General features: G+C 44.6%; 1 protein-coding gene across 1 annotated transcript in view; it reads left to right on the top strand.

The window, feature by feature from the left end:
* The first annotated feature begins 141 nt into the window (after positions 1 to 141).
* The window catches only part of MYL4 (myosin light chain 4), a 25,729-nt gene continuing 4,098 nt past the window's right edge, over positions 142 to 21,772 (top strand). Inside the window, exons 1-6 of the mRNA XM_023521550.1 lie at positions 142 to 243; positions 3,069 to 3,138; positions 4,426 to 4,519; positions 12,435 to 12,591; positions 15,440 to 15,467; positions 19,993 to 20,142. Of these exons, the coding sequence (XP_023377318.1) occupies positions 12,469 to 12,591; positions 15,440 to 15,467; positions 19,993 to 20,142 (301 nt within the window). The 5' untranslated portion in view covers positions 142 to 243; positions 3,069 to 3,138; positions 4,426 to 4,519; positions 12,435 to 12,468. The remainder of the gene's footprint in view (positions 244 to 3,068; positions 3,139 to 4,425; positions 4,520 to 12,434; positions 12,592 to 15,439; positions 15,468 to 19,992; positions 20,143 to 21,772) is intronic.

The following is a 21,772-nucleotide window of genomic DNA, read 5'->3' as shown; positions in this document are numbered from 1 at the left end:
GAGGAGGAGACCGTTGCCGGAATTTGTCGAGGATTGCCGGGGACTACCGAGTCTGACCCAGCGCGCATGTTCCTCTTCTCGGCCACGCCTTTACTCACGTACGCCACGCCCAATTGCCACTCTTGGCTGAGCCACGCCCAATCGGCAACTAGCAAGCTGGGCGTGCGTTGCCGGAGCGGGCGGGGATCGTTACGTGGCCCGGCTGCCGTCTCTATTCGCCACTCAACCTTTCTGGATTGATTGGTGCGTGGTAGAAGCAAAGGGTAAAACTCGAGAGTTTCGAGCTGACTTTAATTAATCAGGAAATATTTGTCTATTGAGTTAAAGTCATTCATCCATTCTAGTAATACCTGTTCATGGCTCAGAGAGAAACAGGAAATTTAAAAGATTGCCATCCTCCAAAATTTTAGTATGGCACCTGTCCTCAAGGAGATTAGAGTCTGTTTAAGGGTAAAACAACGTAACGAAGTGCTGCTACATTATGTGGTGCTCATTTTAAGTGAGTAAAATTTCAGAGAGGGAAATTAGTTGGGATTAAGATGAGAAACTTTTCACGGAAGAAAAAGGGGGACATTGGGCTTCGAAGGATGGTTGGAATGAGAAGAAAGGAGAGTGTAAGTGAAGGGAAACAGAAATGAGATCAGTCTGGTAAGAGTTAAGGCATTAACTGGAAATATTAGGTAATCAGACCATGGAAAATCTCGGAAGGCAGGCAGAAATTTTTATTCTTGATAGGAGAGGCATTCTGGTGTGTTGAAAAGACTGTGGGATTGGAAAGCCGGAGGATTGCTTTTGAATTTAATCTCCAGCACAAACTAGTTTTAGGTCCTTAGGCAAGTTACAGCCTCTCTGAACTAACTTTATTTAGTCTGGAAAAAAAAAAATGATCAAGAGAATCAAATACATTAATGTACATGGCTCTAACAGACGTAGTAGGTTCTCTCAAATTTCCTTTCTGTTCCCTCCCCCCAAAAATGTGTGAACCAGAGAACTGGTAAAACTTTGTTTTTCAGTAGATGAGGAAAACAGTTTTTGAAGGTTAATTTTCTAGTCATAATATCTCAAGGCTAGATGTGGTAGTCATGGTATATGCCACGGCTTGGAAATTTCCCTTTCTGATTTTCATATTTTATGCGAATGAAAGCAAGTTAGAATGGGTCACTCTCTTCCTTTGGGTGCTACTGGAGGGAGTTTTTAGTTTTTTGTTTTTAATAAACACCAATTGACAGCTATATCCTCCACGAGCCATCTGCAGTCACTGCTTATGTAATTGTAGCCCCATAAAGGGTAGGTGCAAAGATGATTTTCTGCTGCCCTGTGCCCTGTTCTTTTAGCAGGGTTATACTGGATGAATTAGAATGGGAATAGTCTTCTACACTGTCCAGTACGGTAGCCAGTAGCTATTTAGAGTTTAGTTAAAATCAAGTGAAATTAAAAATAAAGTTCTTCAGATGCCTTAGCCACATTCCAAGAACTTAATAGACGTGTGGCTAGTGACTCCCATATATTGGATAGCACAGATATAAAATATTACATCATTGGTCTGACTGAGACTGAAAGTTCCAAGATTCAAGAACTCGCATATTTGGAACCTGGTGCTGGCTGCAACCTTGGTCTCTCATCGGTCAGTAGTCTAGCCCTAGCTTCTTGACTTGGTGGCTGGCAACCAAGAGGGTGAAAATGGAAGCTGTGGGACTCCTTAAGGCATAGGCTTGTAAGTCAAACCTCATCACTTCTTTTTGGTTAAGACACAGAGCCAGCCAGCATTCAGCTAGGGGTGACATAGACTCCACCTCTTGTGAGGAATGACTGAATGACGCCACAAAAGGCACATGTGATGGGAGAATTTGACAGTTGGGCTGTCTTTGTAAATCTACCAGTTTAAGATGAGAGAATCTGGTAGTGGAAATGGGAAAGGAGGGATAAGATATTACTCTTAAAATTTGATACATTTAACTGAATACAACACTTCAGATTTATTCTAAATAATTCAGAATGCAGTAGGGTTATTGTTTTTATTATCTGGACAATCCTATTAAAGTAGACCAAAGTTGTATTTGCATTTTTTGGCAGTCACATGACACTTTGTTCATGCTAAGTTTGTGTTCATTTTGCGAACATAGCTCTTTTCCGCACAACATGCTGCCAACCCCAGTCTTGTACTTGCACGATGGATTCTCATAAACGTAAATGTAGGAACTTAAAACACAGGATACATGAAGATGATATTTGTGTGTGTGTGCAAATGTGTATCTAGAGTCAGCATTTAAAGAATCTGTGACGCTTGGCACTCTGGCTCTTCAGCTTAGAATTTGCCTGAAGCTTTTTTTTGTCCCCTAAAAAGAGGCATCTCTTTTTTCACTGTTGTTCACTGGGCTAATACATCTGTGGTGGTTTTCTACTCATCCAGAGCAAGGCCATATTGTTTGAAGTTGTTCTTTGATAGGATCTTTTAGAGGGTTTTACTTCTTCCTCTGTTCCTGATTGACCTGCTTAAACTCACCATCCAGCAAGCATATATGTTAACTGGTGAGTGGAGTTGGGTAACAATAAGCCTTCCAAATATAGTAAATTATCTCTTCCCTTTAACCTGCCTCTTGGTCTGTTTCATGTTCAATCAGAATTGGGAGCCAGCATTTAGGAAACTATTCAAGAAGCTAGACAGGGTATCTTTGGCAAGGTGCAGGTACCACAGAAGCATAGCCCAGAGTAAGCTTACTCTTCTGATTCCTTTAGTCCTCCTTATCTGTACTTTTCTTTTGTCCCTGTTTCGTTTTACTTTTTATCCTCCTTGTATAACCTGACTTTGAAGCTCTTCCCCCTGCTCCCATTTTTGCTCTTTTTGTTAAAGTTATCCCTTTACTTTGGCATCTCCGATAACACAGTCTCCTGGTTCTCCTTCTACTGCTCTGTTCCTTATCACTTTTCCTTTGCAGGTTCTCTAATGTTAGATAGCTTCAGGGATCTGTTCTAGGCCTTCATCTCACCCCACATGTTCTTACTGGGCAAATCTATTCATTCTTATAATTTTCATCTGAAATTATTTCAAAATCTGTATCTCCTGCCAGACTGCATTTTGGAACTCCAGACCCAAATGCCTAGTTGTCAACTGGAAGTCTCTATCTGGATATCTCACAGGTACTTTGATCTGAATGAAACTCCCATTCCTCATACTTGAAATATTTCTTATCCCAGTTCAAGGCATCACCATCTTCTCCACTGCCCAAACCTGCGACCGCTCTCTTTAACCCTAACATCTGGTCACAAAGCGCTACTAATTTTACAAAGCGCTACTAATTTTACCTCCTAAATATACTTTCATGTCTCATCCTGCCTCTAGGTTTACCTACCTCCAAAAACAAGTCTGATCATGTCAGGACTCCCCTTCCTAACCTCCAATGGGAAATTCACAACTCAGGATGTCCCATTGTTCTGAGGATATAGTGCAAACCCTTTAACATGTCTTACAAGGCCCTCCATGATATTACATACTTAATGTCTGTATCCCTTCAAAATTCATATGTTGAAACTCTAACCCCCATCATGGCTGTGTTTGTATATGGGACCTCTAAGGAAACAAGGCTAATGAGGTCATAAGGGTAGGGCCCTGATCTAACAGGATTAATGTTCTCATTAGAAGAGACACCAGAGAGTTGGCTTCTCTTTCTCTACCACCCTCCCCTGTGCATATACTTTGAGGAAAGGTCGTATGAGGACACAGCGAGAAGGTGGCCATCTATCTGCAAGCCAGGAAGAGGGCTCTCCCCAGAGACCAAATTTGCTAGCACTTTGATCATGGACTTCTAGCCTCTAAAACTGTGAGAAAATAAATTTCTATTGTTTTAAGCTGGCCAGTCTATGGTGTTTTGTTATAGCATCTTGAGCAGACTAATATAGTTGATTATTCTATTTATATTTCATCACCTTTAGGAAAGGCCGAATCATTGTTCTTATTGCTCTTTGAAAAGCATTACATTTAGTAGATGCTTAAAAAATATTGACTGAGTGATTAAAGTGGAAGCTTTTATACATAGTACTTCTTCCTAAAATACTTTCCCTTTACTCTTTAACTAGATGAGTTCTACTCATCCTTCAGGACTCAGCCTTAATATCATGTCCTCAGAATACCCCTGTCCTACCTAATCTAAATGATTAGCTCTACCCTATGATTCTCTCTTATAACACCTTTGCTCTTTTCCTTCATAGTATGTATGGTAGTTTTAATTATATATTTTTAAATATAAGTTCCACAAAAGCAGTGTCTTTGACTTACCACGATGTCCTCATCACCTAGCAGAGTGCCCTGCACAAATATAAACAATATTAAAATATTATATCTAATGATTAAATGACTTGACCACTTAATTTTATCTCTTATTGGTCATAACCTGATGTTTTTTTGATTCTTCCTTTCTGGACCTGGAGAACATGCTGGTCTTGAAAATAAATCTTTAAGGGATTTAAAGTCAAGGCAGTGTCTGAAGTAGTGAAGCTCATCAGAAAATGCATCTTGGCTGAGGTGAGTTCTGAGGTCTGCTACATGGCCTATGGCTAGGAGGGGTAGACAGACTTCCAAAGCACAGGGAAAAAGATAAACTATAAGCAAATTAGCTTGCCTGGAGAAAAGGCTGTATAAGCTTGGTTGAAATGGTTGGTGTTGGAGACAGTTGATAAGCTTTGGGTTCTAGGCTGATGACTTTAGATTTGATAAAATAGACCTAGGGAGCTGATAGTGGTGATTTAGCTAGGGAGTGACCTCATGAGAATGGAATTTGAGAAAGATTATGCTGACAGCTGAGGATTATGTGAAATGGAGGTGAGAGCAGGGGCTGGGAATGCAGCAGAGCCTACTAGGGAGTCTAGGCAGCTCTAAATTTCCATTACTCTAGGATCCTAGATGGTTGAATCTGAAAAAAGATGGACATCGAAAATAGTTCTGAGTTATTGATTTACAGTGAGAAATATTTTTATCCAATTCTTTTGCCTTAGGGCATTTGAATTCTAACTAGAAAGTTGCTTGGTGAGTGTACAAACAACAAAAGGAGTCAATTGAATGATATTACTGGCTGTTATCCCTTTTTTCTCAAAAGGGACATATATGCCTGACTACTAGATAAAAAATATCTGTATCATCTAGGGAGGATATTAACCAAATAATAGATTTCTCCTTTTTCTAGGTAGACTTTCATTTTTCTCTGATTGCATAGCAATGGATTAAACACAGACTTGATTATATTCTAGTCTCGAGAATACACTACAGTTGGCTTTAATAGGCTTTGTTGTTGTTGTTTCTTTTGTGTGTCACATATATATGATTTAGGAACTAGGTGATAAGATGGGTTTAAGATATACTGAGTTTGAAGTGCCTCAGGTGAGAAATGTCCAAATGTCAATTGAAAATGTGAAGTTTGAACAGTTTAGAAAAGAAATTGGGTCTGGAGATAAAGATTTTTCAGGTAGAACTAAATGCATTCTTTTTAGTTATATAATATTTTGTAATACCTTTATGAGAGTATTTATCATTACAGAAAAACTATTTATGGATCTCCATCCTCCATACCAGACAGTGAGCTCCTTGGAACGGCCTCTTATTCACTTTAATAACAGTACCCACAGATTGTAAGTGCTCAATTAGTTGAATAAATGAGTGAGAGTAATTTGAATAGAAGAGAGGAGGGTCAGTGGCAGAACTCCGGTGTCGTAGGAACAGCAGAGAAGGCCACACTATCTAGTCACAGAGAAGTCACTGGGGAAGCACTAGAGAGGAAGTCAGAATTCAAGAAGTAAAACAAGTTGGTGGAAAGGGAAACCAAGAAAAGAGAATCATCTTTGGTGTTAAAGGCACGCCCTAAATGCCGAGTAAAAGTCCCTGCTAAGGGTCTGAGTTTCTTTACTGAGAGTCGTCCATGCTGAGGGTGCCAGGCCAGCTCTTTCAGTGATGCCTTTTTGCTTCCATGCTCGCTTGGGGTTCCAGCCTCTCCCCGAGGGAACCCCTATCAGCTCTACCAGCTCCGATTGTCACCTTAGAGGAGAATCCTGGGTTTTAGTCCCAGGTCTGCCATGACTCCCAGTGTGACCTTGGGCAATCACCTCCTTTTCTCTAGGACTCCAAAGTCCCTTGCAGCTGTCAGGATGTCTGAGGGAATGCAGTTTGGATGACCGGTGAGGATTCTGACTTGTTCTCTGCTGCTTTTCAACTATGAATCTCTTTGCTAAACACCAGCTGTCCTGCCCTCCACTTTAGATGCTCAGGCGGAACTGCAACCCACCTGTTGTTGGGCTCCTCCCAGTGTCTTCCTCCCACGGTTCGGTTTACAGATGTGTCACTAGGTGGCACTGCCTTGGTCGCAGCACAGAAATTAACTTCATTTTGGCTGACTGTTGAGTGATTAGGCCAAACATATGTAGCACTCTCCACCTGTGCTAACCAGGAGCGGAAATGAAGTCTGAAGGGGTGATTTAAAATGCTCTAAGAGCCAGTGATACCATGGTTCTTGAAATGTCGACTTTAGACATAGTTCTACTCCTTTTCTGCCTTTTCATTTGGTGCTCTGGGCCTGAAGGGTCACTGAGACTTCAGGTATTCATTGCTTTTTTTCTCCTTCTTAGGCGGCAAAAAAAATCATAGATACAGAGGATCAGGTTAATCATGCTCCTTGATGTATAGCCTTCTTTCACTAATGGTCCATGCAAGGCCTCTCTTGTTTAATTATTTATTTATTCCCTTTGATCTCATTGCCCCATCTCATCCAAATTCCGCTCATGTTGGGCAACCATCAGGTATTTTTAATGTGTATGTTTTTGTTTGTAAGTGTTCTTGAATAATGGGTAATGCTTCTAATATACATGTAAAATTTTTTAATAATGTTTTCTTTCACTCATTTTATCCAAAAGTTATCATTTCAACATGTAATCAATATAAAACTTACTCATGAGATGTATTACTTCTTTTTTGTCTTCAAAATCCACTGTGTTTTACTTTTACAGCATATCTCAATTTGGATGCTGAATGTTCATCAGGTATACTTGATCTGTATTTAGATTTTACAAAATTCACAGTTGAAAAAAAGTAGATTCACATACCTAAGTTGTTCCAAGTATGCTTTAAAATTTTTGAATAGCTCAATAAAGTGCCTCCAAAATCATTTTCCTTTCATATTCGCATCTAAACTGACTAAATTGTTTCATCTGTCTAGTAGAATTGATTTTACTTAGAAGTAAAAGCATATCAATTTCAAAACTACGTCCAAGTTAAATAAATTCACTAATTCTTGTGTCAACTCAGTGTTACTAACATGAAATTCAGGGAGATATTAAATAAATGGAAAAACAACTCTAAATTTATTAATACGCAACAAAACATTTAAACTTTCTTGTCATTTTTGCAGCCAGTTGAAGTAATGCTGTTGATTACAATTAAAATCTTCTGCATATTTTTATTAGAAAATATGCATTGATTTGCATCTCGAGAGTTTTCAATTTTAGCATACCTTCTTGTATCTGTCTTGTTAAGTCGCAAATAAGCATTTTCTTGCCGATGAACTTCAATTTCAGCCTTAGGGAGGCACCTCTTAGATTGCAGCTCACCTGCCCTGGGAGTTTAGGGGATGAGAGGGGAAACAACTGTTCAAGTTTGGTTGCCCACTACCTGTTTTTATCTGCTTTTCACCAACACGGAGCATCTTCAGTGCCCTGAAGTAACCCTTACCCACACCTGGATCACAGGTCTGAGTCACACAGGTGACGGGGCATCACTGTTCTAAGACAGCGGTGCAAGACAAGAGAGATGAGAATCCCAGAGCCCCTCTTCTTTTTTGTCACCCCACAGCCATGCCTGGTCACCTCCTGCCCGAAACCAAACCCGCCCCTCGACCACACACATACACCAGTTCAGAACAGGGCCCCCCCTTTACCTGAGAGGTTTCTCACAGTTTTCTTCATATGTTGGTATTTTCTTTTTATAATTCTTCCACGGTTGATCTTGGCAGAGGGAGCAGCAGTCACACTGATTCAATTAGGACTCAAGTTTAAGGCTTTTGAGCACTCGCTCTGTGCTAGACACTGTTCTAAGCACGTCACCCACATTAACTCGTTTAATCTTCACAACCGCCCAATGAGGTAGTATCAGCAGCCCCATTTTACACATGGGAAAACTGAGCGAGAAAGAAGTTAACTAGCTTGCCTAATGCGCTAACGGAGTCGGGACTCTAACCTAGGCAGGTGGCTCCTGTGTGGGCCCTGCGAGCCGGTGCCTTGCAGCACAGCCTGATTTACCCAGTGCCCTCTATGGACAGATTAGTGTGTGTTGGTCAGGGCGTTGCCCCGTGGTGTCTAGCTTATGAGACACTGGCCAGAAGAGAGGAGGGAGGGTGACAAGGACAAGGCATAACCGGCCAGGCCCACTGTCAGCAGCATTTGATCCCAGGCAGAAGACTCTACCGGCCACCTCTCAGGGCAGGACACAGGCTCTGCGTGGTTAGAGGAGAAGGAAGGAGGATGGGCGAGCGTGCGGAAGCCCAGCCCAGATGAGAGCTGACGTCATTTCTCCTCTGTGCGTTTGCCTTCAAATTTGATGTGTGGTATAAACTGGTTGGTGTAAAATTCTGGCCTTCGTTTTCCTTGCACTAAGTTTGAAGTCCTTCCCACGGGAACATTTGAGTGGGCTGGAGCCAACCCTGGCTCCAGAACCACAAGATGCCTCCCGGGCAGTTGCAAGGCTGCCAATACCTGCTACTATACTGGCTTCTTCACACTTGTGCCTCTTTCTTTCTCTCTTCCTTGCCTTTGCTCTGGTTGGTCAACACGTATTGGGGGGTAAGAACTGGTCATAGGCTCTGGGAAGGATACTCTAGGTGTTTAAGATTTGAAGATGAAAGTCAGAGACCAGGAAGCAGAATGAGGACCGTGAGAAAGTGAAACCGCTCACTCCAGCTACTGGGCTCTTACAGACTATGAGCATCCTGAGTTTGAGTCATGACAAGGTTAGTGTTGGGGTCTTGGTTCTTGGCACAGGGCTCTTTCCCAGAAAGAGCCGTTCTCCTCTAGTGACTTCTGAAGTGCCAGACACCTTTTTAGCTGGAGCTGCTTAAAGAGAACTAGAACCTGATTCGAGGGGCATCGCCTCCACCACTGGGGTGAGGCAGGGGCGCTAAGGTTTCAGGCTGGCAGACTCATCTGCTTGTTGCTGACAGTGGGCTGCCTGTCTCCAAGGACTTGCTACATTGCTTTCTGAGCCACAGATATTTCACACAATGGATACCCAGCTGCAGCCCTTCCCCCTACCCCATTCCTTTCCACCTCTGCCTCATCCCTAAACCTACACCTTACGCTCTCGTTAGCATTTTTGCCCCTCCCTCATGTGGGCCCCTCTCCTGGATTTTTTTCCTGGGAAATCTGAGAACCCTGAGGATATCTCTAGCTTCATTTGCCTGGGGAAGTAAAGAGAAATGAACGGCTATGAAGGTTTTCTATGTGCCAGAGATGGTTCGTGGTGCCTTACTGACATTATTTCATACAAATCTCACAGCGTGAGAATGAAATGTGTACTGTTGAGGGTCCTGAGGGGACTGGGCCCCAGATTAGGACACGATGGCATAGCAGGATTCAGACCTATGCTTGTCTGCCTCTAAAGCCCACACCCTTTCTGTGTTTCCGAAGCCCCCGGAGCCCCATTCAGCCTTCCTGGCTGTGTGTGTGTGTGTGTGTGTGTGTGTGTGTGTGTATGAACGAGAGAGAGAGAGAGAGAGAGAGAGAGAGAGAGAGAGAGAGAGAGAGAGAGAGAGAGAGAGAGAGAAAAGAGAGGGGAAAGAAAGAAAAAGAAGAGGGAAACGAAAGGAAAGGGAAGGACAACCTTCCAGTTCACTGTCTTTTGAAGATCACACTTATTCCTGGAATGATTAGAATAACTTTTTTTCTTTTTTTTTTTTTTAACAACAAGGAGACATATGAGAGCATCTCATTCAGTGGTTATTTTAAAACTTTTAAACCATGGAACCATTTCTTAGAAAATGATCGTGGAATGCCTAGTACATAAAGCACATAGGAGAGGTGTTGATTGATGTGGCAGGGGGCAGGGGAGCTCCAAGATCTGGCTTCTCTGTGTCCCTTGAGCTGGAAGGAAGTCAAGGAGCCTTGGGTGTCTGCTGAACACCATTTGAAAGCTCCTGATTATCTCTCATTTTAGAGATAAGCAAGCTGAGGCCCAGGGAAGGGAAGTGGCTGGCAAAGTCAGAATTAGTGTCTGGGTCATACATCTTCTGGCCTGTAGCTTTCTGTCAAACCCACAGGACACCTGGTCCAGGAAGGGGGTGCAGGTGGGAATAGAGGGGAGGGAGAGGCTCGACTTCCTCTTTCTTCTTCCTCGTTACCAACAACCTGAGCTCCCAAACCTTCTAGGGAATAAAGTATTCAGGGAGCAGACCGACAGGGCAAGAGAAGGATGCAAGCAGAGGCATGCAGGAGCAGGTGACAAGATATCAGAAGGAAGAGAGATGGGAGGCAGAAGTGGGGAAGAGGTGAGGGCCAAGGAGCAAAGGAGCCTCCAGGCCAGCCCAGGACCGGAGCTAGCCTAGGGTCTGGGCTCTGGTCTTGCTTTAGTATTCCCTCAGGCAAGTACTTGCCCCTTTTTCTGCCTCAGTTTCCTTTAAAGCCTTCTCTGCTCACAAGCAGTGACAGCATGTAGGCTACAGGAGGGGCAAGATGGTACCAGAGCACTGCACACAGGGCCAGAATTAGCTGCTCGACTCTGGCTGTAAATAGCTGATGTCTTGAGGCAGCTCCAAAGCCTCCCTGGGCCTTATTCTTCACCTACAAAACCAGATGGGATGGGGTGATCTCTAAGGGCCCTTCGGGTTCAGAAAGATCTGGGACATGGAGCCTGTACTGAGGGAGCCTGAAAACAGGCAGATGTGGGCTCCAGGGCATCTGCAATTGCAGGTTTAGGAGCTGAAAGGGACCAGGCATTATGTAGTCTAGCAATCTGGTTTTATAAGTGAGGAACCTGGGCCTGGAAAGGCAATGTGACTTTTCTGCCTCTCTCAGCATTATCTCTCCTTTTCCTCTGAACTATCTAGTCTCAGGATTCAAAGCAATCCTATGCAGCAGATAAGCTTGTTGATGTTTTTCTGAACATTTTATTGACTTCCAGCATTTTTTTCAAAACAGCACATGCTCATTATAAAAATTTCCATTAATACAGGAAGTGAAAAAGTAAAAAAACAAATTGCTGTTATCGTCCTGTCCTCACCCCCTAGGTCTCCAGGGGTGTCTCCTGTTAACTGTTTAGTGTGTGTTCATCTTGACCTTTCCGATGAGCATACAAACATGGGCCCCCTCCATAAATGGGATTATACTATCAAATTTTCAAGAGTAAACTTTAGAATCAGATACTCCTGGGTTCTAATATAGTTTATAGCTAGTTAGCCCAGTGAACTTTTTACTTGTTACCGTTTTTAGTTTCAATCTCCCATGTGTAAGATGGGAGTGATGATAATATCTACCTTATAGGATCGTGGGGTGAGGATTTAGTGAGATTTTTATATGACTAGTACTGAATAGTGCCTGGTACACACACACACACACACACACACACACACACACACACACACACACACACACACACACGTTCAGGGGGCACAGACCGAGTTAGCGGTATAGTAAAGACGAGACCCAGTTTTCCGACATTTGGTTTCATCACCTTTCAGCCACACCTGTCTGCCTCTCATCCTGATCCCCTGGGCACATGTTATATGCTCAGTCTTTGTTGAATGAATGAATGAGGTTGGTGGGGGTGATAGATCTAGGGGTCTGAGGTCTGTGGAGTTCCTAGGTGCCTGCTCTGGAAGATGCAGGGTTCACCCTGCGGATTGGGAGGGGGTGGGACAGTGTGTGTTGGCTGGACCAGCTGTTGCTTCAGGGCTCCAGGCCTGAGAGTTGAGCCTCAGGGCAGAGCCGAGGCCCCAGAGTGGCTCTCAGCTTAAAGGATCTTAACTTAAAAGGAATGTGCAGTGGGCTGCCTCTGCTCAGGAGGGGCTAAAAAAAGCCTGACCCTCCCCTGGGCTTTGTGTGAGGGTTATCAACTGCTCAAGCCAGCTCATCTCTCTGGCTGGACGCTGGCATTTTTGAGAGGGCCTGTTTTCCCTGCCCCTCTGGGTTTTCACCAATTGGCAGGAAGGGGTCAGCCTGTCCCAGAGGTGGAGGCTGTGAGAGTGTGAGGTCTGGGGGGAGCGGGCGGGGGCTGGTAGCCCCAAACCTGGTGACAATACACAGTTGTCAGCTGTCCCCTGCTGGTGTTTCTTCCTTTTATAGTCAGCAACAGTTGCTCTTGCTCTCACCCAGCCCCTCTGTGGGGGCTCCTGCCCAGAATAAAAGGGGAGAGAGGCGGCCCAGTCGGCTATCTTGTTTTCCAGGCTCCCCATCTCTTGATTCCTTCCTAGGTCCCACCACCACCAAAGATCTCAACAAGGCGACATGCCTCCCAAGAAACCTGAGCCTAAGAAGGAAGCGGCCAAGGCAGCCCCTGCTCCGCCCCCAGCCCCTGCCCCAGCTCCTGAGCCCCCCAAGGAACCTGCCTTTGACCCTAAGAGTATAAAGGTGAGTGAGCCTCAGCCTTTGGGAAGTAGGTGGAGATGACATTCAAGAACGTATTTGCCTAGAGCTTAAGGATCTACTTCAAGGAGGCTGGGCTGGGGTGAGGGCTACAGTGTCCATGCCCCCAAATGCAGCCCCACAGGGCGGTGGAGCAGGCGTTGGGGCTGGGGAGGGGTGTTTTGGGTTGTAGGCCTTTCTCCTTGAGATCAGGTTTCTGCTCTGTCTAAGGAAACCCTGCTGTGTCACCCCAAACTTATGAAGCAGAGTTGGGAATGGCAGGGAGGTGCAACCAACCAATGATCCTGCCTTTTAAAGGCATGGTGGGGCCACCATGGTGAAGTAAAAGAGTCACCATGGTGACTCTTTCCTTGGGGGTAGTATGATGTCTGTATGGAGAAAACATACAATGATAACTGCCATGTAACTTGGAGTAAGTGATGTACAAGCGAGGGAGTGTGGTCCCTGTGCCTGGGGGGCGCTTCACTCTCAAAGACCCTTGTAGTAGGTGGGGGTTGGGGGGAAGTGGGGGCTCTAGATACAGCAAGGGGAGCCTGGTTCCCTTTCCTTTTTCCTACCCAGATAGGCCCCTCCTTTTGTGGCCTCAGCCTGTCCTATCTGGAGTATGCAGAGGACAGGCCCATCCCCGCTGAGACCCTCTCTCTAACCTGGTGCGGGAGCCGGTCCCGGTTTCCTCTGGTGCCCCAGCCCTACTTCCTCTACTCTGCCCTGCTTCCCTCACACTGGAAGGTTCCTCTTTCTGGAGCTGATGTAGGCCTCGCATGCTGACTCAGCCATTTTAGGCCTCCCAGCTTTCTGGCCCAGCTGTGGAAGGAATGGAACTGGGAGGGGTTGGGCCAAGGAAGGAGCAGGTCAGAGGCCTCTGGAGAGTGAAGCAATTTTAAGCCTTGGCACCAGAATGTAAGAGGTCAAGTGGCCACTGGTACGAAGAGCTATTAATAACAAGCTGGGAGTGGTGGGCCACTGGGAATATCAGCCTTAGGTCAGGGCTGGGGGTGCTGAGGAATCAGAGCAAAATAAGAGCTTGGGACCAGGTTCTGTGACAAGTAGGCAGGAAACTGAAACCCTGAGCTCTCATCGGACAACCCTCCGTGGCCTTCTGAGGATTCCTCCCAGCACCCACAGTCCCAGAGCCCCTGTAGTTGTGCCAAGGACCCTGAGGTTGATCTGTGGTAATCCTACAAGAGGCAGGAATTAAGTGGAACTGGCTTGGCCAAGAGATGGAGGCGGTTGCCCCATCCCTGGGTTTGGTTATAGCACACTGGTCCTTGGTGTCTGGGTAACAGTCATGTAGTAGTACTAGACGAGCGCCTTCTCCTGAGCCTATCACTTTCCTCCATCTACCCCCCTTCCTAAATTTCTCCCCTGCTAGTTTCAATTCTCTTATCCACTTCTGGATCTTCCAGTCTTATGGGTTGTTGAAGGTGCTTTAAACTGGGAAAAAAAAAAAAAAATAGATGTCTTCCATGAAGGCCGTTTTCCTTATTATTTATACTTAACCCAGTTCCTTTGCTTAGAAGATTCTTTGCTAAAAGATAGGGCAAAAGTAAATTTAACCACAATATGTGTGGTTCTGACCATATATTCCGATGTTATATTTTTATACTAATTACACACATACCCCTGGGACTTAAAGCATTGCAAAAAAAAAAAAAAAAAAGGCAAACTGCACCTCTTCCTCAGAGAGTTTGTGCAAAGCATCCTTTGGCTTATTTAAGGGGTTCCTTTAACTTCCTGACCACCCCACTACCTCCCCTTTGGCAGAGTCCATTCCTGGACATAGCCAGTTCCCTTCCCAACCTGGTGTAACCCCCCTTCCGCTCTCCTAGCTCATTCCAGCCACCTCTAGGGGGTCCTCATTAATGGAGGTCAGCCTACAATGGGCACAGCATAGCTCAGGGTTAGGACTAGGTATGGTGGGCCACAAAGAAGTTGCTCCAGGATTGGTTACCACCACTAGTGGAGAGGAGATCTGGGGAGAGGGTAGACAAGGACAGTGATGTAACATATAGCTCCTAAATGAAGATATCTCATGCTCGGTCATTGTCATTCATTTTCAGAGCCTCCTACCTTCCTCTTACATACTCAGATTTGAATTATTATGCGTCGTGGTGGGGGAGGTGAGAGAAATCCAAAACTTATTCCTTTGCTCAATAAATATTTTTCGAGTGTCTATTCTATGCCATGCATTTCCTTGAACAATAAAAATTCTGCAGGAACCCTGCTTCAAGGAGTTGGGATACATATATAGGCATGACTGGAAAACAGGGAACGTTGAGGGTCCACTCAACTACTCTTGTTGTCCCAGAGTGCCACAGAGGGACATGTGCCAAGGAGGCATTGGGATGGGATGGCGTGAGGGGAAGCTTCACTGGAGGAGGTGATTTAAGGCCAACATGAGGTAGAAAAGGGAGGTCAAAGATGAGGAGTCAGGGACACCCAAAGGGAGAGGAAATGTGGCTTTTGGGACGATTTGTGGAGTAGGGAGAATCTGAAGGGATGAAAGTGAGGGCAGCTTATGGCCGCTAGGACAGGGAATTTACATTTGGCCCAAAGGAATTATAATAGGGAATCAATGTGGTTCTAGAGTTATCTGGGTACGTTTGCTCTCTTACTTGGAGCCATCACTTAACAAGTGTTATGTAGAGAGCTCTGAAGGCTGCGTCCTTTCACAGCCTGCCAGTTCATCAGGAGACGTGTTCCACTCAGAGCCGTCAGTCTCCTTCCCTCCTCCTCAGTGGCCTGGTGGAGTTGACCTGACCGCAGCGGAAGCCATTTTTGCTTCCATTTGGAGGCCTTCAGCAGTCTCACTGCTCTGTTTCCCTCCCCACAGATAGACTTCTCTGCCGACCAGATCGAAGGTGAGTACTGACAGCTCCCCATCCACACCCTCTCTGTTGCACTTCCTGGAGAAGGAGGAGAAGGAGTTGTCATCACAGTAATAGTAATCCTCATCATTATCGTAGCAAACTTACATTTGCTACAGATTTGCTGTTTGCTCACTTTTACCTACTACTTGTTACTACTTAAGCATGATTTAATTTATTTAGTTCTCACAACAACCCTGTGAGGTAGGGACTATTATCACAATTTACAGGTGATAAAAACTGAGGCACAGAGAGACTGGGTGGCTGGCAGGCAGTTGGTGGTGGAGCCAGGATTCACACTCAGGCATTCCGATTCCAGACGTGAGTTCTCAACTACTCTGACAGGCTGCTGGGAACATAATAGATGCACAGCAAAAACCACTCACCGTCCGCCCCTCTCCGCCCCGCCAACATGTACTATCCAAAATGTTTAGAAGCCCTCCTTTCTGTTCCTGTTATTGGAAAGCCCTTCTTAGGTTATCAGCTTCCTCCCCCGTTGTCCTGAAGTCTGCCAGGATGCTCACCCACTAATGGTGGCAGGGCCAATGGTGACTTAGGGTGCCCTAGTCCATCTGTGATCTCCATCAGTAACCTTTCTCTATCTTTGACGAGACAGTTTATTTTCTCAATCTTATATAAAGTTTTATTTAGTGTGGCTTCAAGAAAAGCCTCATGATCTCTCACCCACTAACTAGGTGGTTGCCCCTTAGCCCTTCTTCAGTAGGAGTCTGGTGTTTTGAGAATGAAATGTTTCATCGCATGATATCTACTTTACAGTGGGGGCTCACTGTCATTGCAACTTATCCCTCTGTTTCCCCCACCAAATGCCTCCAGGACATAAAATTATAGGCATTGGAAGGGACCTCGAAAGGCCACTTGACTCAATCCCTTGATTTAAAGCATACACTATATTTAAAAAATTAGACTAATACATGAACATAGTAAAAATATCATATACTACTAAAAAAAAAATGAAAAATAAAAATATTTTCCCTCTCTTTCCTTTCATGCTGATTCCTCTCCCAAAGACAACCACCATTAATAGGTCTATGTATCCTTTGAAAAAAATATATAGTGATATACTAGTATGTATGTATGTATAACTCTTACATAGATCAAATCATGTGATACATACTGTTCCATACCTTTTATTTCATATATATTTGGATTTAATAATATATATTATTTAATAATATATTTTTACAGCTAGCGTTAACAGTTCTACTTTTTTGTTTCTTTTTTTAATTTTTAATTTTCAATTAAAAATTAATTAATTTTTAATTTTCAATTAATTAATTAATTTTCAATTAATTTTCAATTAATATTATTTTATATTAGTGTACAGCATAGTGGTTAGACATTTATATCATTTATGAAGTAATCCCTCTAATTACTCTACTATCCACCTGGTTATATGATAACCATACATAGTTCTTACAATAGTGTAGTCATTACAATATTATTGAGTATATTCCCTATGCTGTACTTCACATCTCTGTGACTATTTTGTAACTACCAATTTGTACTTCTTAATCCCTTCACCAGTTTCACCCAGCCCCACAGCCCCCTCCCATCTGGCAATCACCAGTTTGCTCTCTATCTACGAGTCCAAACAGTTCTACTTTTTAATTCTTTTAAGCAATTGTATAGATTCTCACACATGGATGGAAGTTTTAATTTAATCAGAACTATATTGATAGACCTGTGGGTGGTTTCCAGTTGGGGAATATCAGCATACTTTCTCCAGGCACCACCCTAGAAGTGGGTCAGAGGATACATGCATTTTAAATCGTAATAGTTATTGCCAAATTGCTCGCCAAAAAGCTGACACCGGTTTACCCGCACATAGATCATGAGAGCTGTCAGATGAATTTTGAAACTAATGACTTGAATCTGACTCTGTTTTTGCACCCTGTGGATGCTCACTTTCAGTTAATAGTTTGGGGTGCTGTGAAGTTCTTAAAATTAATTTTAAGGAATTTTAGTTAAATATATACTTTTGTGTATAAATAAACATAGCAGCACACAGGAGGACTAGAAAATCAACTAATGATGGAAATATTTTATTTCTCAAATGGGAATCATGGTCTTAGCCAATTGGGACAGCCAGTTGCCTCTTTTCTCCATGAAGATTTTCAGGGCTGGGGGCCTAACTCATTTCAGTCTTTCAGCCCTCTCTGACTTTGAAGATATTCTTCCTTAAGTTGGATCTGAATTGTTTCCGATTTAATTTTATCCCTGCTATCTCTTCATTTGCTCTTTGGCAAAGCTAAAGATGATTTTCTTATGTCATGTTGGAAAGAACATTTTTTGGAATCAGGAGACTTTTGTAGTAGCCCTAATTCTGCCACTATTGGTCATGAGACTTTGAGCAAGTTACTTCTTTAAACCTTAATTTTCTTATCTGCTAAGTGAGGTTCTTTTCAATTCTGTAACTCTATTTGACATCATCTAGATACCCTCCACCTATTGGAAAATAGTTATTAAATCTCTTTGTAGTTTATATTCTCCTGGTGATATGGCACAAATTTCTTTTATGATTTTTTTTTTTTTCCCCTCATAGGATCTAGCTTCTATCCCTTGACTTCCTTCTCTGGTCCCTCTCCAGGTTTCCATGTCCTTCTAGGAAGGGGTGACCACCATTACTCATTGCTCTAGCAAGCAGCCGACTACTACAGGCCATTGAGGAAAGGTTTCTTCTGGGCCCATAAGCATCACTTCTCATACACCTCAAGATCACACTGGCTTGATTTTTTTTTTTTTTGTAGCAATCCTAAACTTTAGTGTTAAATCTGACTTTTATTAAATCTTCTGAATGACTGAGAAAATTAACAAGTCTGAGTTCAACCAACAAATATATATATATTTATCGAGTACTGAATTTGGGCCAGAAGCTATACTAGTTTCTTTATAAGTTAAAAAAAAAAAAGAGTTAAATCTTTTTAACGAAGCCATGAGGTCAGTATTATTTCCTTTTTATAGAGGAGGAAATCAAGGTTTATCAAGGTTAGGAAACATGGCCAATGTCACTCAGTTAAGTGGTAAAATTGGGATTAAACTCAGTAAGGTAATACTAACAGCATTATTTGAGCATTTATGCAGTTCATTGTGTTAAGATTTTTTACATAAATTATTATGTTTAATTTGAATGTAATTTAAGAACCCTGTGAGGTAGGTGCCAAGAGAAGAGGTTTATAGATGTTAAATATTTACTTGCCAAAGGTCATGCAGCTAGTAAACAATGAAAATGGAATTTGAACTCAATTAATTATTCAGTAATGTGAAAGACAAACGGTTTTGTATCTTTAAATTCATATGATGCCTAATAAAGAGTTGCAAGTAAAAGTCTTGGGGAATCCACTTTGGCATGTGGAATGATTTGTAAATAACCCATATGCAGCCTCTAAGGAAATAGTCGTTTCTGAAGTACTTGGAGAGGACGCAGAAGGGCTTTTCTCCTAAACAGTTTACACATTCTTTGGTTTATGTCGTTAATCTGCTTAGTAAACCATTTCTTTGTGGACAGCATAAGGTAACATCAATGCATTCGCAGTTTAATTGTCCCCAGTAATAAATTGCTTGAATCCAAATTAGTAAGGGATTAAGGTTCTTTGTAAGGGCCCGGGAGGACCTTAATTCAGCCTTGCGCCTTGGACACCTGTCCCGGTCTCTTTGAGGAGTCTAGTCCCTATAGATCTGAGCTGGCGGGAGAACCAGAACACACAGTAATAGCCACCGTTTGTAATCCCCCCAGCAACCCGGTCAGGGACGTTATAGCCTCACTTAGAGCTAAGAAAAGGAGACCCCTCGAAGGTTAGTAGTTTGCCCAAGGCCATGCGCGGGTCGGTGGCATGGTGGGGTTATCTGACTGTTTCCACCAGGTCACTTTGTCTAGCCTGGGAGCCATCCCCTCACCCCCTTCCCGTCAGCCTGGAGCAGGCAGTACTGGTAGGAGCTGACTTTCTAACAAGTCTTATCGCTTTTGCAGAGTGCTTCCGCCTCCTGCCCCTCCTTTGAGGAGTTCCAGTAACTGGGAGGGCCGGGATCGGGGTGGGGGTAGGGGTAGGGGTGGGGGTGGGGCTCGGTCCCGCGATGCACAAGAAACCCGAGACACCGCCGGCTTCTCCTGTGCTTCTCTGCAAAACCAACACGAGGCAACCCAGGAAGCCTGACTCCTGAACCAGGGCTATTTTCACATCCCTGCTATTTTCAGCAGTCGGGAACCCCACCTACACCAGGGTGGGTGGGAGGCGGAGGCAGGGGAGACATTCGAATTATGTGACAACCGACTGATAGAAGAGCTCACGGGCCCAGGGCTGGAACAGGGCACGGAGGCGCCAGGCTCCTTCTTTAGTTGTCAGAAAGCAGGGTGGCGGTGGGCTCCGATGGCTGAAGGGAAAAACTGAACTATGTTATCAACCTCATTGACCTGCTCTTCAGTGCGGACGGACAGGCTGATCAGCCTCCCGCCACAGCCTTCACTTGGCTCAGGGGCTGCAGCCGGGCCTTCTCTCCGCAGAGTTCAAGGAGGCCTTTTCACTATTTGACCGGACCTCGACTGGAGAGATGAAGATCACGTATGCGCAGTGCGGGGACGTGCTGCGGGCGCTGGGCCAGAACCCCACCAACGCCGAGGTGCTGCGCGTCCTGGGCAAGCCCAAGCCAGAAGGTCAGCACCGGCCTGGGCTCAGCCTCTCGGTGTCTCCCCGTTGCCCCCGGGGCTCTCGCCCAAATCTACCTCCCATCCGCGGCTCTCTCCCTTCTCTCCCTTCAGCCCTGCAAGATCAGCCTTCCCTCCCCAGGTAACCTGCCTCCTATTTTGAGAATTTATCCCGAAGCACCGGCACTTAGCTAACCCTCGAAGAATATGGCCTGTCGCTCCTAAAGGAAAGGAGCGACATTCTGTCTTCCTCTGACACCCAAGGGTGCCAGGGGCACTGGGGCAGGGCTGCTTGGTGGGAATCTGATAACCAACTCCACATTCCCACCCATTTCCTCACCCAGTAGCTCTTAGTCAAGGTGCCCAGCACTGAGATGCACTATGATCATGTGCGTTGCAGCGCAAATCATTTGTTCCTGGTAATGGTTAGAGCATCGAAGATTGCAAAAATAAACTAGAGCGGATTCAAGATTAGCTCTATAATGATGCTCTTTCACTCGTTTGCATTAGATGAATGAGAGTTTACAAAGTGGCGTAAGAGAGTGTGTCCCATTGGTGAATGCCATCTGTCGTGTGAGGCAGTGAAGTTGAGAACTGCCATAACACACATCCTTCTCCTCAGAACTGTAGGCCCTCGGTGGGACCAGGCAGACCTGGACAGGAGCCCCCATCAAGGGTGGGCCATCTCTGGAGGCTGTCTGGGCCCCATACAGGCCCTCTCCCCTTTCCTTGGTTCTGGCTACTTCCTTTCCTCCTCTTGCTACTGAAGACACCAATGTCTGGTAAAGGATGTAGGCCGGAGGGGGCCAGAGGACCAGGAGCTTGCCCTGCAAAGATATCTGGGCACTTCCATTTTGAGGAGTTCCAGGTTGTAATAAAAGAAAGAAATGTCAGAATTTGTGGTATTTAACAATGGTTTACGTCTGTTAAATTGAAGCATTTAACATACTGCAGTGTGGGAGAAGTATGCTAGTCACAAAAGATCTGCAAATTTATAAAAATTATTGATTCAGAGTAGCTCTGGGCAGTGTGGTTTAGTAATGGGACCCAAATGCAGAGTTATGTAAAATTTTCTTTTTGCAATCCTATCAGTTCGCTTCTGAGACTGTATGTCTGTCACACGTCAAAAGTCTAAGTTGTGAATGTGTGGCCTGGGCTATACAGTCCTTTGGGCCCTTCAGCCCCTGCTGCTGCCACCCTTAGCTCCCCTGCCTGCCTGGCCACCTGGAGCTCAGAGGGTTGGGTGGAGTCACAGTTCCTTTTCCCATCTGCCCTAGTCCTTTCACTGAGTAGAGAGCCCCAGAGTCAGCCTCCTGCCTTGCTCCCATGGGCTCTGTGCCTTCTAGGATCACTGACTGGGTGCCCCACCCAGAAGTGGCTGCAGCTGAGTCCTGGGAGCTGCCAGGGACAGGTCCTGCCAGGCAGAGCTGGGGTGAGGCCCCCTGCTGACCCTTTGCTTCCCTTGCATTTATGCTCACGTCACTTTTTCCTTCCCTGTGCCACCTAAAGAGATGAATGCCAAGATGTTGGACTTTGAGACGTTCCTGCCCATCCTGCAACACATCTCGCGTAACAAGGAGCAGGGCACCTACGAGGACTTTGTGGAGGGGCTGCGTGTTTTTGACAAGGAGAGCAACGG

This window comes from Pteropus vampyrus, unplaced genomic scaffold, assembly GCF_000151845.1.
Source record: "Pteropus vampyrus isolate Shadow unplaced genomic scaffold, Pvam_2.0 Scaffold306, whole genome shotgun sequence".
In the NCBI taxonomy this organism is placed as follows: Eukaryota; Metazoa; Chordata; class Mammalia; order Chiroptera; family Pteropodidae; genus Pteropus; species Pteropus vampyrus.
Note: the sequence above shows the minus strand (reverse complement) of the source record. Positions and strands in the feature narration are given on the sequence as shown.